General features: G+C 41.9%; 1 protein-coding gene across 1 annotated transcript in view; it reads right to left on the bottom strand.

The window, feature by feature from the left end:
* The window catches only part of cacna1eb (calcium channel, voltage-dependent, R type, alpha 1E subunit b), a gene marked incomplete at both ends in the record, with an annotated part of 51967 nt that overhangs the window by 26747 nt on the left and 9750 nt on the right, over positions 1-15470 (bottom strand). The window contains 2 exons of the mRNA XM_080010380.1: positions 2022-2180; positions 2693-2796. Coding sequence (XP_079866506.1) covers positions 2022-2180; positions 2693-2796 — 263 coding nt within the window. The remainder of the gene's footprint in view (positions 1-2021; positions 2181-2692; positions 2797-15470) is intronic.

The raw sequence follows: 15470 nt of genomic DNA, 5'->3' as shown, positions 1-15470 counted from the left end.
ATGAGGAAGAAAAGGAGAGGAATGCAACCAGGAGGGTGTTGGGGTGCGTTCAAAGCGGGTGCCGGTGGCATGAGTGGGCCTGTGATGAGACCGCCTGTGTGTGTGTGTGTGTGTGTGTGTGTGTGTGTGTGTGTGTGTGTGTGTGTGTGTGTGTGTGTGTGTGTGTGTGTGTGTGTTTGTGTGCATGTGTGTGTGTATGTGTGAAGTGTCCACCGGTGAGAGTACCGGTATTATGTTGTGGCGTCTGACTGGCTCCGAAGCCCTCCGAGTCCCACAGCAGCATAGACACCTCATGGCTGCATGAAAGTCCCAAGCACCCTACACTGAAGCCACAGAAGACCCCCAGGCCCCCAGAGAAGCCGGAAGCCCACAGAGCAACCCCCACGCCCGGCCCCAGGGAACATAACCCAGTGCCAGGGAGCACGAGGAGACCCTGTATCCCTGAGGCGCACACATACGACGCACCCCCATATGCAGGCACAAGACGCAGCCGCAGGCACAGACCCGGGCAGCAGGGGCCAGACACGGACCAGACCGCAGGCCCAGAGCCAGGTCTCACTCCGACAGACCGACACCCCACCCGAACCGCCCACCACACAGACAAGCCCGCAGCCCCCATGCCCACCTGCGCTAGAGCAAGGCCTGCCCTACCGCAGCTGACCAGACACCCCACCCGGCAGCGAGCTCTGAGCGCCCATCCACGTTCCAAGAATCAAACTGTAGCTTGGTTCCTGCTGTTGATGCCACAGCAAGTAGATTTAGTCTGAACGCTAGCAGAAGTATTACTTCGTTCACTCCCGTTCACTGGATCCACCATTCAATCCTGTGATACAACACACAAGCAATGGGAACACCCTGAGCTGAATGTGTCATAGCTGCGTCCAAAATGGTGTACTATACGTAGTAAATGTGTGAGTGTTGTCATCCATCATACTTTAGTATGTGAGTAAAAAGAACGATGGCTTTTAGGACACACTACGTCGTCATATAGCCGTCTTGCCCTCACAGTGCATTGTGGTATACGCTTGCCAGTGTAGTGTGCAGTGCTACAATATTCCACCGGATGTACTTTTTCATCCTCGAACTTTTCACATACAGTACTATTTGATGCATGCCGTAGTTTCGGACCACACATTAATTTGGCACACTTAATAGCTTGCGAGGACGTAATTTTGGATGCAGGGCTGGTGTCGACTGTTTGTGTCTTTGTCTATCGACATTTTGTCTTTCTCTGAGGTGTAAAAAAGAGAATTTGCAATACATATGATATTATGATGCACAGTATATTATATCAGAGCTCAAAGTTCTGATTCTACTGGTGGTGAGGCAAAGTTAACACAGAACAATCACCAATTCCTACTGTATAGAAATGATTCTGTGTTGTCAATGTTGTTGTTTCAGACCTATGTTAACAGTGCTCGCGGTATCATGTTATGGCAATAAATAGTGTGGTGTGGCTCGTATAACAGAGTATAATTGCTGTCTGATTAGGATGTGGCTAAACGAGCCAGCAGGACGCAGCGACTCTAATAATACCTCTGGGAATGCTGTGACCCTGATCTATGAAACCCTCCATTGCTGAAAGACTTTTACAGCCTCTGGCTTGGAAAAAGAAAACAGAAAACAGACTAGCAATTTTGATTTAATTGTTGGCAAAACAACCACGGGGGTTTATTAAAATAGCTAAACAACGGGGCAAATCGATGTTCTTTTCTTAGTTACAATAAATAAGCGACAGGGTCCCGTCCAGGTGTATCCTGTCACAGCAAAAGAGGGTGAAATGGTCCGGTTAAAACGGGATGCTTCAATGGGATGCCTATTTTTGGGAAAAGCTCTGAATAATCATGACAACTACGAGGACAGGCCACTAATTCTCAAGCCCTGCAGCTACAAGGGGGCACACAGAGTCCATGAATCACAATTGTGATGTTATCTATGTGATGATAACCTGATTTTATCCTGTGCCAAAATAGGGACCATGACTCAAAATAAGTTAATATGGTTTCATGAAGGATCCTTACCCAGGATGTCATCCAGCGGTATACAGGTGTGATGGAGCTTCCCGCTGTAAAATTCCAGACCAATGATGGCAAACATGAGGATGGCAAAGAACAAGAGGAGGCCAATCTGGAGCAGCGGGATCATTGCCTTCATAATGGATTTCAGCACGATCTGCAAGCCTGGGGTGGTTCACAAACGGGGGAAAACAAGTGAAGTTACCGTGCGAGAGATATAGAGTGAGAAGCCAGTTCAGTAGTATGTGAGCACATGGAACACTCCTACAATTATACACGGTATCATTAAAGTATCAAAAACCTCAAAAAAATAATTTGGCCTTGCTTTGATTAGACATGGCCTGAATGAAAACCCCCTCTTCTCTCTTGAAAGTGGGATCAAAGTCACATCTTTGCACTGCTACTACAATGTCGATGTTAATGTTGTCTACCTGTGCTGCCTGGGAATTCTACAGCCAAATGAAGAGTTGAGAAGAATAGCTTTTACCTGATTTATGCTTGATCTAATATGGAGGTGGCAGCGTGTGAGTGTTTTTCCGGAGCAAAACGTACGATATAGCAATCCGACCCATTAGCAATCAGGGTGATGGAGCGAGATGTACTCGAGGAATTTGTAAAATACATCAATGTTTTTGTGTGTGTGTGTGTGTGTGTGTGTGTGTGTGTGTGTGGCTCACTGGGAATGCCAGAGACCAGTTTGAGGGGTCTCAGGACTCGCACCGCCCTCAGCGTGCGCAGATCAACTGGAATGTTCATGTGAGCGCCTGCAGTGGCCAGGATCCTGAAGCACGACAAAGAGACACACACAGACACACACACAGACACACACACAGACACACACACACACACACACATTAGATTTTTTTACAGATAAGCTTGTTTATACCTTTTTAAACTAAGTGAATTATGTCATTTCAGACAGTTTGATTTGTTTGATTTTTATCTAGAACACTAACAGAGACCAGTCCTAAAGAGTCCATAAAGATCCCTGAGTTTGAGAAAGGCTTTACTGTTGCTTCAGCTCAGCCCCCCGTATGCGCAGGTCGCAGAACATGATTTACACAAGACGGAAAATGCTCCAGGATCAAAATTCCTATCAGCGGATGGTGCCAAAGGTTATTAATCACTCGTTCTGTCTCATGGCACAACAGTGTAATGCTGATGGTTTGGAGCAGCAATGATCCAAGGTTTTATCGTCCCCCAGAAGAGATATTGATATAAAAATGTTTTGTTTAGTTTTTTTTTGGAATGAGAGATGACAAAGAGATTGGCACTCGTTGTTTGCCAAATTTACTGGAGAGCCTGGTGAAAACAGCCCGACTGTCGCTTTGTTCGTCGTTATTCTTTTGAACATTTCATAATGTCCTATCAATTTTACGTGTTCTATGAAATTGACCTATTGATTGTTTTTATGTGTGTGCTGTTAAGTTGTTATGAGATGCCAACTCTGCTTAACCCTAGGGACGGTAAAGTTTTGATTGACTGATCGCCCACGGAAACACTTAAAAACCGGATGTCATGTCACCACAAAAATAAAATGAATGCTCACAATCGATCTCTATTCTGTTAATCTGTTAATAAAACACCACTCACTCCTTGTTGCGGGTTGATTTCATATCGATAAAAGTGAGATGGCTCTGTTTTGTCTTTGCCTCTTGGTTGCTACTTCTCATTATTGTCAATATCATTCGATTTGATTTGCGTAACCTGCATTTACTTCCAACCAACCAGAGTCTGGTTTTGACTCTCGTCGAATGAATGTTACTTTCAGTCCATCCCACTGACTCAATATGAAAAGCCTCAACTATTGGCTATGTTAAAAAACTGATCCCAAAGTCTGTTGCCATGAAATGCACAATTTAAACCATTGAACATCCCCAGAGGAGGATGAAATAACTCAAAATACAACATTAAAGCCCCTCTCTCAAGGGCCCAGATTACAAAAAATGTTAACATCACACGACCAGGCCTCGATGTTGTCCGGACGTCTTACTGATACCGACACCAACAGCGGGGCCAGATCTACAAGTAGAAATGTGAGAATTTCATATTTGATTTCCTGTTAACATGTGCAAGCGACTTTCTGAGTGACGCTTAAACAGCTGTTCTACAAAAAGAGCCACTGTGTTGTGCTGATGTGGCAGGTGTAGTTTATTCCATCCACCATGACAGCGCCCGTCACGTTGTCTCTGCCGCTGGGATTGACACTCTTTAGGCTCAAACCTCAACTCCCACTGTCATGGTTCCATGTCTCTATATTGACACCATTCAACCAATGCGATGCATTCAAAAGATACTATATACAGTATATTGTACGTCCATTATAGTTTTTGAATAAAAACATATATGAAAAAAAGTTACGATAAAAAAGGTTTTTCCTTACTAAATGGTATCAATGAAATTCAATTGATACTATTAAAACTTTAATGCCCAGCCCTACAAACAATAGGGAAATTAATCAAATTGGTAAATAACTAAAAATTCACACCAGACCAATTTACATGAAAGCCTGAATAGTGGACGCCAAGTTAAACCTTTTATTTGATTTGTAGCATGACTGTTAAATCTGCCTTTTTATGTTCAAATACATTTTTGGGTGAGCTCCTAATGATTTAAGGTAAGATATTCCTTACTCAAATTGCATTCTCTCCATTGATGATCTGGTACTAATTGGGTCGCAGCCGCTACTCCAGCGCCTCTGTCTCTCGAATCTGCTAATTAATGGGACGCGGCCTTTTATTCATATGCAAGTTATGGAGAATATTTCTGTTTTACCAATTCAACATGTAACCGCCCCAGAACAGGAGTGCAATCCCTGAAGCCTCATTTTGAACCATTTGTAATCTCTAGCACTTGCATCAGTCAGTATCAAACATCACAATCCCTTTGGCTGAATTTTGAGATGTGAATAACATGGCAATATTTTGATGACGGCACTTAGTCCTTTAATAGAATATTAAATGTTAACTACAAACAGTGAAATGGTCATGGTATTGTGGAAATGACCGGCAAACAGATCAGCACAATTATTGTTCCTTTTATTCATGTAGAACAGTGTTATCAGTTCAGTAAATGTAATTAATTGGCTTTATTGGCAGTGAAAATGTGATGAGAACAATGATATTATAGGAAATTTGCCATTTATTTAGCATACCACCGTATCATATCACAGGGAGGACATCTCAGAAATCATCTCTTGTGAGAGAGTGAGCGAGCGAGAGTGAGGGGAATATTCAGTTTATGATAATGCTAAAATAATATATAATGTTACAGTATGTTGCAATAATGTTTATTTTCGCTCTCAGATATCGTCCCGCGTGTTTGTGTGAGTGATTAAGTGAGTGAGTGAGTGAGCAGGTGAGTGAGTGAGGGGAATAATGAATTTTATAATAATGTTTTTTTTTTTTTTTTATTAAGATGAGATTTTATTTTTTTAACAAAGCCACATATACCTCGCAGGCATCTCTGCTCACTCGCGCCCACATGCACATTGATATCCAACCACCTACACACCAACACTGCAACAAACACTGAACCAAAAAGGAGGAGGGGACAAGCCGCTACACAATCTGCTGCTCGTGTGTGCCGGAACCCATGCGTGAATGTCACCTGGATCCCCCTCCACGAGCATGTGGGGCTGTTTGGACCCGTTACGGTTTGGTTTTGTTTTTCTGACATGAACGACACGGAAGGTTGATCAGCTTTTAATAATTAATAATAATTAATTCAACAATTCAAAAAAATCGTGAAAATCATCAAATGTGAGACTATGTTTCGGCAAAGATTTTACAAGATTTCACTGATTTTACTGGCCAATTTAGTACGATTTATTTCCAATTGTACAAAGTCTTCCGTGGAGAATTAGATCAAGAATCATCATGATATATTACAGATTTGATCAATTGTTTACATGCTAACACTGGTACTTGAGACACAATGACCACAACCAGTAACTCATGTGCCAATCCCCTGAATAAATTCTGCTAAAATGAAAGCATATTTCCTGCTTTACACTCAGATCGCAGTTCTAAACTGCGCATGGGTAGCGTGGATGTGTTTCACATTTGAGTATAAAAACATTCTACAAAAATATTTTGTATTATACAGACTGTAAACATGACATTGAACATGCAAAAGGCATACGTTTCCTGATAAGGCCTTCGTACTAGTGTTTTACGTTGAGAACATCAGTGTTCAAGTGGTTCTTAGAAATGACTATTCATATGATGGTGTAGGTGTGTCATTTCAACACGAAATACCATTTTGAGAAGACATCACATTGTTTTGAATGCAGAGTTTCATTTTGCAGGAGATTTGTGGAGTTTTGCCTTATGTCCGTTTTTTTGGGGGGGGGATTTGCGTGTAGAGTTCTGAGAATAAGAGGTATGTTTTCAGAAAATGTGTGTAAACAATTGAGAAAAACTGTATTATAATAATGTAAAAATATTATTTACAGATCACTGGATGTTAAATATATCATATGAAATGATTATAATTTAACATTAAAATTGAATTATATTCTACATTTAGTCAAGTGAACAGTTAAAAAAGATTATGATTCCATCTCTATCTATCTCTTCCTGGCTCTCTGTCATACACAGGCTCATTCACACACACACACACACACACACACACACACACACGTGCACACTTACTCACATGAAATCTTTGGATAGTCCTGGGAAGTGTGGGGGAGGGTGTATATTCGTGTGCGTGTGTGTGTGTGTGTGTGTGTGTGTGTGCGTGTGAGCGGGGGGTGGAAGGGGGGGGGGGGGGCAGAAGCACATGGCAGAAACTCAAGTGTGGGCCCACGCAAAATCTCCACTGAAAGCAGTAGAGGGATGGAGGGATGGAGTGAGAGCGAGAGAGGAGAGGGGGAGAGATTGTAAGTGAACAAATGAGAGCGTTTTAAAGGGCGAGCGAGCAAGTGAGCGAGTGAGCGAGTGAGTAAATGTGCAGTATGTTTGTGTGTTTGCGTCAAAGAGAGAGAGAGAGAGAGAGCGAGAGAGAGAGAGAGAGAGAGAGAGAGAGACCGAGCGGAGAAAGAGTGGGGAGAGGGACAGAAAGAGAGAGAACACGATAGAGAGATGGGGAGAGAAGAGGTGTGGGAGTCTGTAGCTACAGCCATCAGACACGCACAGAAAAACATGACTGCTTCAAGGCTACATGTTGAGACGACAATTCAAAAGGGAAAATAACCCAGAAAGATAATTGAAAATATACAGGTATACTGATTGCTTTTGGTGGACGAATATTCACTTCTCCATGACATCCAGGTCATTTTGGGCGTTAAACAAAAGAATGTTGTAATTGCCTTTTTTTCCATTTTTATTATGTATTTTTTGCCAATTGGCATCTATTTTTATGACTTTATTGAGATTGCCTATTTGATCTGATGTCTGCTTCTGTAACATCACAATTTCCCTTCGTGGACGATTAAGTATCAATCTATCTATCTATCCATCCATCCATCTATCTATCTATCTATCCATCCATCCATCCATCCATCTATCCATCCATCTATCCATCTAACCATCCATCTATCTATCTATCTATCCATCGATCTAAACCTCTATCCATCTATCTATCATCTATCTATCTATCCATCAAACCATTTATCTATCTATCCATCTAACCATATATCTATCATCTATCTATCTATCCATCAAACCATTTATCTATCTATCCATCTAACCATATATCTATCATCTATCTATCTATCCATCAAACCATTTATCTATCTATCCATCTAACCATCTATCTATCTATCTATCTATCTATCTATCTATCTATCTATCTATCTATCTATCTATCTATCTATCTATCTATCTATCTATCCATCGATCTATCTATTCATCTATCTATCCATCTATCTATCTATCTATCCATCTATCTATCTATCTATCTATCTATCTATCTATCTATCTATCTATCTATCTATCCATCCATCTATCTATTCATCTATCTATCCATCTATCTATCTATCTATCCATCCATCTACCTATATAAATAATTGATGATTTGGTTGATCTTGTTGAAGACACACACCTCTTGAAAACGTAGTAAATACTGAGACACCCAACTGTACGGCAACGCCACAAATATCATGGACAGTCAACGACACATGTCACACTATTATAAATATTCAGCAGCTACAGTGTGTGTTTCTGTGTGTGTGTGTCTGTGTCTATATATTTGTGTGTGTGTGTGTGTGTGTGTGTGTGTGTGTGCGTGCGCGGGCGTGTGTGTGTATTTCGGCAGCGTATTTGTGCTCGTATTGAGAGAGATAATCTCTTCTCGGTTGGCTCTAAATCTAGCACTGTTGTCGAGAATTGTAACCAAACTGGCTTTGAAGAGGATGAATTCATTACATGCACAGAATGCAGCCTCACCCACACACCTCCACCTACACTGAGTACACTACTAAAAAAACACGCACGCAAAGTAATAATTTGAGCTGCGTTGCTAGATCCATTTGGACCAAGTTGTGCGTACAGCAGCAACAACAGCGTACATCTATGTTTTCCCAAGAGCAACCCACACTGGATCATAAAACACTGTTTATCCAGTTCAATTAAAATAACAAGATTAGAAATGGGACTGCAAGAGTCCAAGAGTTTAAGGAACATTGACTAAACAGAACGTAAATTCTTGGAATACATTTTTCAGAGTCTTTGGTCTCGGTGGAACAGCTAGAGCTGTCACAACTATTACCTGATTGCCTGGTCGCAGTTATTTGAGCTGATCGCAATCATCTTTTTTAAATGGTTGGATCCTCAAGTCATAATTTCCATCCATGTTTTGTGGGGATTTGAGCCAATGTTAGAATCCTTGCAATAAATAGAAAGAGTTGGGTTAACTGTCCACGGTCCACTCCTCTGACGACATCCTGCATTCGCTGAAACCACGCTAATTTTCTTCAACTTTTAGGAATCGAGCCACGCCGCCACACTCACTCCTCGTCCACTTCTCGGAATTTTTCACAAGTGCGCAGAGGGTGGAGTGAGGCTCAAACCGGGTGGCGAAATGACTTTTTCATATAATGTCGATTATTCACAGATAAACACAGTACACACGCTCTTACCTGCACACACACACATAAACACACAACAAGTGTGTCCCAAGCAAAGCTGCTTTGATGGGGCTCGCACTCGGGCGTCTGTCTTTTTGCCAGATGGCTAATGAATCATTCAGCACACCCACCGAATTGTGTTATTCATCCCAACTAAAGAGCAGCGTTTTTAGCAAAGTGTCACACCCTGCGATAGGGACAAAAATACTGAGGCAAGACGTGGAGGAACCCTGAAGCTTCAGCCGAGCTGATGGCCACATACATAGGCGTCGACAAACACACTATCTATTGTTTATTGTCAACCTGGTTTTGAATTCATATTACAATTTTTCTCAATTGTCTTGCACACAAATGCTGGTGCTTAAGATACAGTGACCACACCCTGTAACTTATGTACCACTCCCCTCAGTTAATTCAGCTAAAATGCAAGCACATTTCCTGATTTGCCCTCAGATTGCAGTTCTAAACAACACTTTTTTCCTCATGAATGACATCTCTTGTGTTAACATGGCAACACACTGCCGTCCAAAGTGCTCAACTTAAATGTCCTGCTTTCCACACTGACTCTGCACACGGGCAAACACATGTTGCACAATTGTTCAATTAGCAATCAGAGCTTCACTGTAACAAAAGGGGCACCAGGGGAGCTCTTCTGTCTTGGAGCAATGGACGCCGACATTGGAGAGAGAGGCATAGCAACAGGAGTGAGAGTTAGAGGAGGAGGAGGAGGATGAGGAGGAGGAGGAAGAGCAAGACCAAGGAGAGCCATCATTTCTGATGAAAGCCGGGCAACTTTGGTTGACCATGAGGTCAGCCGTGGTCGATGAGGGAATGAGGGAAGCTGGGCAGAGAGTACAACCAAACTTGAGCAGGTTCACAGTTGCATCCATTGTCTGGACCTTCCAAAATGAGAATAGGTGAGAAATGTACTCTCATCACAGCATTGGACTCAGTACTGCATACAGTACTGAGCACTATATACTTATTTGTTCTGTATGTAACACTTTACACATCTGACCTTGTGTTTTTTATTTATTTATTTATTTTTAACAGTATTTTGGGGAAAAAATAAAAAACATAATTTTGTTTATATTACATATTTGTGTTTTATATTTGGGTATAAAAACGTTGTACAAAAATATTTTACAACGGACTACTGTACCTACGTTGTAAGTACAGCACTGAACATGCAAAAGGCGTAAGTCTCCTGATCAAGGCCTTCGTACTGATGTTTTACATCAAGAACATCAGTGTTCAAGTGGTTCTTTAAAATGTCTATTCTTATGATGGTGTGTGTGTGTGTCTCATTTCAACCCAAAATACCATTTTGAGAAGACATTACATTGTTTTGAATGTAGTTTCATTTGGCAGGAGATTTGTGGTGTTTTGCCTTTTGTGTTTTTTGTTTTTTTTTGATTAGTGTGTACAGTTCTGAGAATTAGAGGTATGTTTTCACAAAATGTGTGTGAACAATTGAGAAAAACTTGTAAAAAAATTATAATAATGTAAAAATGTTATTTACAGATCACTACAAAGTCTGGGTGTGACCCACCCTTATAAATGCACTTCAGTTGCACCAGCTCTCTGAAGACGATCGCACACAGCTGACTTTTTAAAATGTATTTTGTGGTCTCTGAGCAGTTACCACCAGCTCTCTGAAGACAGTAATAATTTGACACTAACTGAGCATGCGTATTCGCGCTGGTGTTTGTGAATTGGACATTTTTTGCAATGAAACTCAATTGCAAAGAAAGGGTCCAATTTTACACCAAATGTATGAATTATACCTCAGTTAAATACTCGCATATAATGCCGGCCCACTGAGACACTATTTGCGCACATTTCACCATTTGCGGGTGCTGTGTGAATTAGACGCTGGCTTTCTGTGTTATCGGGACAGGTTCAGCGGCCGCAAAAAGCCGCGCAATCCTTTTGTGAATTCGCCCCTCAGTTTCTTAAGCAGATTTTAAGCTTCCGGTATTAACTGGACTAAACCAGACTTGAGAAGCGAGCGTGACATAGCTCCAAAGTCGGCGATCTTTGACAAAAGTAATTGGGCATGATCTCTGCCACTCCCATCAAGATATCTGAATTAAATTGGGCTCATCAGAACCACAAGAGTCTCACCTTTACAGCCACTGGTGCAGCGTACAGGTGCCGCGCGGCGTGCTGTAAGTGCTGCTTCCTATTGAATCCACTGTTGGAGCTCCACCGGCCACGTCAGTCATGCAGGCAGCCATTTTTCTATTTTTGCGCGGGAGGTCTATTATTATTGGGTTTTTTTCAACTGCGCCTGGCTACGCAGCCTTTTCAATGGAAACAAGAAAACATCCGATGCTTTCAAACGGCTTTTTTGTAGGAATGAAGGGAGCAGAGTCTCGCTGGGTGATGGAGCCCTTCTTTGTTTTTGTCAAGTTTTACAGTTTTATGTTGCCTTGTTGGTTTAAGTTGCCGTCTCCTGCCGCCAGCCAATGTTTACCCCCTACATGTAAGAGAGAGCCGATGCTCCTCCCTCGCCGGGAGGTGCCCTGGATGAAAAGGAGCGCCCCCACTGTCGCCTCAGGTGCACAAAGCGAAGGCACACACACACGCACACTGTTCTGACTGTGAGGTTTTATTTTACTATTATCATTTATGTCATGACTGTTTATTCCTGTTCCACACAAAAATAACTATAGTACTGGTTTTATTTATTTATTATTGTGATGATTTTCAAAATATTATACATATGAATAAATAAATAATTAACAGAAATTAATATTTGAATTACCCAGTATCCTGGACACCTCCCCTCCCATCAGATGAACAAAATCGTGATACACACCCAACTGTGAACCCACTGTACTGTTGCATCCCCACTGTATAAAATGACCTAGTGTGACCTCTAGGATAATCACAGCCTCGCGATACTCTAGACCCAGAATCTAGACTCCTAGACTATCCAGAAAATGTATGGGATGTCCGGGTACATTGAAGATAAGTGGGTTTTTCTGAGCCATTTTCCAAAAATAGTGCGTGTCATCCGATCGTCAAAATCCCCGATTTTCCAGTCACTGATACTGCAACAAGGCATTAAGTTTTCTAAAGTGTTTTTCAAGGTCACGAGGTCTTCAGGTGGTCTTTTGTTGGATTTTTGACCCTTTCTCCCCATTCTCGGGTGGTCAAAAATGTCTAGAAAATGTACTTAAGCTGTGTAATTAATGGTATCAACCCAAAACTTGGCACAGCAACTAATCACACATAATTGAGGATGGTAATGACAATCATCAGGCATGAGTATGATGTTCAAAGACCCTTCACGCTCAAATTATTAATCATTTTATCAGGCGCAATTAAAAATGTAATGTTTATTATCTTTTAATTGATAGAAAAGATTGACATAGAGTTCATCCCATAACCCCATATCCAATGACCCCAGCCGAATACTCTTTTCAGTGTAAATGTGGGTCGAGAAGTCATTGGAAGCACAAACCTGTGCTATCAGAGATCAGATCCATCTCTGATAGCCCACTTGCGAACGGGGACACAATCAACGGTTTAAGGAATCACTCTGTCTCAAATTGCTCTGTGTGGCTGGTTAGCAGTGTTGTAACTTTGGGGCCTTTTTTGGTGACATACTCCTCAATCAGATTAAGGATTCTAATTGAGCCTGCCGTCCCCACAGATTAGCTTAGAGCAATTCATTAATACCAAACGGAATGACACGCCGCCAGCGCTGGCCCAGTAGCCTCGTTCTGATTCCCAGCCGGCCGCCATGACATGTGTGCATTTTCTTTTAAGTCTGACTTACTTCTAGGGTAGCGACAGACTGAGAGAGGGAGAGAGAGAGAGAGAGAGAGAGAGAGAGAGAGAGAGAGAGAGAGAGAGGGAGAGAGAGAGAGAGAGAGAGACGGGCAGAAGGCCGGACGGACAGACAGACGCAAATATGGCACCAGAAAATGTGTCAAACAAGTGGCAGGAAAGCAGGTCATTAGTTACTAGTTCCAGCTGTGGCGGCGAGATGGACACAGGGAACGACTGTGTGAAGTCCCTGATTTTAACCTTTCACAGTGTAAATCACATGGATTCACTGAGATTTCAAACTACGGATACAAAAACAAAAAAAAATAATGTTTACCTTTAGTGTGGATGAAATCATTTTTAAGGAACAATTCGGCCGTTCTAAAAAGTGGTGAAGTAAATTACATCACATAAAAAATAGTAAGGGTAGAACTACACAGTTGGAAACATACTAGCCCACTCAATTACAGTAAGGAGTAAGTAATAACTCTTATTAATTACTCTAATTAGTAACTTCCTTCAAGGGCTGGGCAATATTGAAAAATAAATATCACAATATTTTAATGAACACCTCGGTATTGATACTTGGGCAATATTTCGGGGATGACTTAGTACTTTTACGATCAATTTAAACACATGATTCTGTTTTTGAAACAATCACTATTAATGTGGATATCATTACCAAGCTGGTAGAGGCCTTGATTTGAACAACTATGAAGCCTATTAAGTTCAGAAACGATATTTAACTATATCGCGTACCCAAAATCCCAGGCGATATCTAGTCTCGTATCAGCATAACAATATTATATTGATACGTCGCCCAGCCCTGCATCTACACTCCCGCCTCCAATAAAATGATTATTATGAAAGTACGTCGGCAACTACATCTGTTTACTCGCACATAACTACATGGTCCCACTCATTAACAGCGGTTAACACTGTAACCCAGCTGGCTATAAGGAAAAACACCAGGACAGCTGTTCAGCTTGGACCTGTGCTGAATTGCCTGTCAACGTGATGCTGATGTTCTTTTTATGTAAGAGGATTCAGCGGGAGAGAGGGAGCGCAGTGAGAGCTGAAGGGAAAGAAAAGAGGAAGCGGAAGAGAGCGCAGGAGAGAGAGAGAGAGAGGGAGAGAGAGAGAGAGATAGAGAGAGAGAGAGAGAGAGCACGAGATAGAGGGAGGTGTGGGTGTCAGGTTGAAATCAGAAGTCAACACGCCAACAGCGATCTTCCATGAATAGACCACTCTGGCCCATGCGGAGCGTAGCCGCGGTAATACTGTTAACCTCCTGCACAAGGGACGTGTTAACAAGTGGATAAGCATATGCAATTAAGCACCAACTCAGCCTCACGAGTCTCACCAAATAAGTCTGTTATTGGAGCTACTATGGGCTATCGCTACATCCGCTGTCTCTTATTCCTAAAGAGTGCTTTTTTTGTTTTTTTGGGGTTTTTTTTACAAATGATCCATTTTGCTGCATCTTCCTCTTTTCTCTCTCTTTCTGTCATCCTCTCCAATTTCCTCTCCTCATCTCTCCTCCTTTGCATACAATTTTTTCAGGGCTGCATTCACATTTAATTCACAGAGGTCCGCAGGGCGAACTGAAGCAGGATTTTTAGACCCGACCGCCAATCCACTTATCCACCCACCTATCTGCCGGCTGCAAAACCTGAATGTGCCGTGGAAACGCACTTATCTTTCCAACGTCAGCGTGGCTCCAACTGCTGTCGATGGTGTATGTGAACAAGCCGAAAGATAAATTAAACCAAAAGCCAAAGATGAGGAGAGCCATGGCCACCGTCAGGTAGAACTAGGCACATGGACACTGATATATGGTTTAAGGCTGTTGGGCAAATCACTTACTAAGCATTTTAAACCTAATTTCAGACACATTTCAGAGGGGCAAAGTGTGTTTCGGTAGGGGGATGGTAGCTCAGGAGGTAGAGCTGGTCGTCTAGTAATCTAAAAGTTGCTGGTTCGAGCCCAGGCTCCTCCTGCTAGCATGCTGTAGTGTCCTTGAGCAAGACACTTAACCCCTAATTGCTCCTGATGGCTGCGTCTGTCGGTGTTTGAATAATTGTAAGGCGCTTTGGATAAAAGTGTCTGCTAAATTTAATGTTTAATGTTTCTCTAACTGTTACATTTACTTTTGAGGGCAAACTGGGAAGGTTCTGGAAGAGATTACTTCCTATAACGAGATTCTCAGAGGAACACCTCTATCATGGTGGATCTCCAAGCGTTCGTATGGCTTGTAGTTTACTTATACTTTTTAGGTCATTCAGTATAATTTTTACATTGTCAGAAATTGGTTTTGTGATTCCCTGATACATTTAGCTTATGAGCAAAGTTTTACAATTTCAATTTTCTTCAGTTGGGAGTTGCATCCCATCCCTATATTTAATTAACATTCAGCATCACTGAATTAAGCTCTCTTCAGTCCTGGTTGAGGGATTTGTTTTTTGCACAAATTCAATCGTTAAACTGAAACATTTAAGCCGTACTTCACATGCATAACGTGACTGGAAGACGGTCCCATTCGCTGGTCACAAAGTAAGCTGTTGTCTTAGCAAATGAAACATTATTTGATGGCGATTGCAAGC

The sequence above is a fragment of the Zeus faber genome (genome assembly GCF_960531495.2).
Source record: "Zeus faber genome assembly, chromosome: 12".
NCBI lineage: Eukaryota > Metazoa > Chordata > Actinopteri > Zeiformes > Zeidae > Zeus > Zeus faber.
The sequence above is the reverse complement of the archived record's forward strand: the minus strand, read 5'-3'. Positions and strand labels throughout refer to the sequence as shown.